General features: G+C 48.7%; 1 protein-coding gene across 1 annotated transcript in view; it reads right to left on the bottom strand.

Moving 5' to 3' along the window:
• Window positions 1-235, bottom strand: part of SAMD12 (sterile alpha motif domain containing 12) — a 169,749-nt gene extending 169,514 nt beyond the window's left edge. The window contains exon 1 of the mRNA XM_010577125.1: window positions 48-235. Within this exon, the coding sequence (XP_010575427.1) occupies window positions 48-235 (188 nt within the window). The remainder of the gene's footprint in view (window positions 1-47) is intronic.
• Window positions 236-982: the final 747 nt, after the last annotated feature.

The following is a 982-nucleotide window of genomic DNA, read 5'->3' as shown; positions in this document are numbered from 1 at the left end:
CCGCCCCGAGGTTGGGCGAGAGGGGGCTCGGCGGGTGGCCTGCCGACGGAAAGCGTCGTTTCGCGGGCGCGCTGGCGTGTTTCTGTCGTGGTATTTCAGTCGCCGCGACTTCCAGCCTGACGGCGCCAGGGGAACGAGGCGTCAGCCCGTCCCGTCCCAGTCCCGTCCCGCCGCTCTCCCTAGGGCGGCCGGAGTTGGTTTTCCGCAGGGAAGGAGAAAGGCAGGCGAAGAGCATCGGGAACTCGCCCTCAGCAGCTCACCCCGCAGTCAGGCCCTCGGTCTTTCTCCATCCGCCATCTTTACGCTGTCCAACTCTGACAGGTCCAGAAAAATCCAGAAAATGAAGGCGATTAGGGACACGGTAACGGAGCCTTTGCTTCAGGTCCTCACGAATCTTACGCCAAACAGCCTGGCACCCTCGAGATCTGTCCTGTGAAACGTTGGCTGTCTGAAAAACAGCCGTGGGTTTGTACCCTGTTCAGTTTCATTTTGGGATAACAAAAAGGCTTTGAAGATTTTTCTCCTTCAAAAAAGGAGAAAAAAGATTTTTTTTTCAAATGTATCCACAAATATTAACCTACCCAGAAAGAGTCTATGAGTTCCTTCACTCACCAAAGCTAACGTCATTACTAAAATCAAGAGGACAACAGCAGACACACTGAGTATACAAAGGCAAATACAGATGGGGCGTGAAAACATTTTTACACATTGTTTTTGTTTGTTAGCAGTGGCTACTGCAGGTAATAAGTGTTATACGTGAGAGGTTATTTTGGCGAGACAAACCTCCATGAGTTCAAATTAGGGTGCAAGAACATACAATGTGCAAATAAATAAGGTCTTCAAAAGCCGCAGGAAGTTCTTGAAATATCTAAAGTAATTAAAATAAAATGGGGCCTTCATTATTTATTTTATGAAGGAAAACCAGAGCCTATACAGAGCGGCCTTAAAGCCCAACTCTTTCCTGAAGCCTTCTGTTACGAAC

This window comes from Haliaeetus leucocephalus, unplaced genomic scaffold (genome assembly GCF_000737465.1).
Source record: "Haliaeetus leucocephalus isolate CR32 unplaced genomic scaffold, Haliaeetus_leucocephalus-4.0 Scaffold555, whole genome shotgun sequence".
Classification (NCBI taxonomy): Eukaryota; Metazoa; Chordata; class Aves; order Accipitriformes; family Accipitridae; genus Haliaeetus; species Haliaeetus leucocephalus.
The sequence above is the reverse complement of the archived record's forward strand: the minus strand, read 5'-3'. Positions and strand labels throughout refer to the sequence as shown.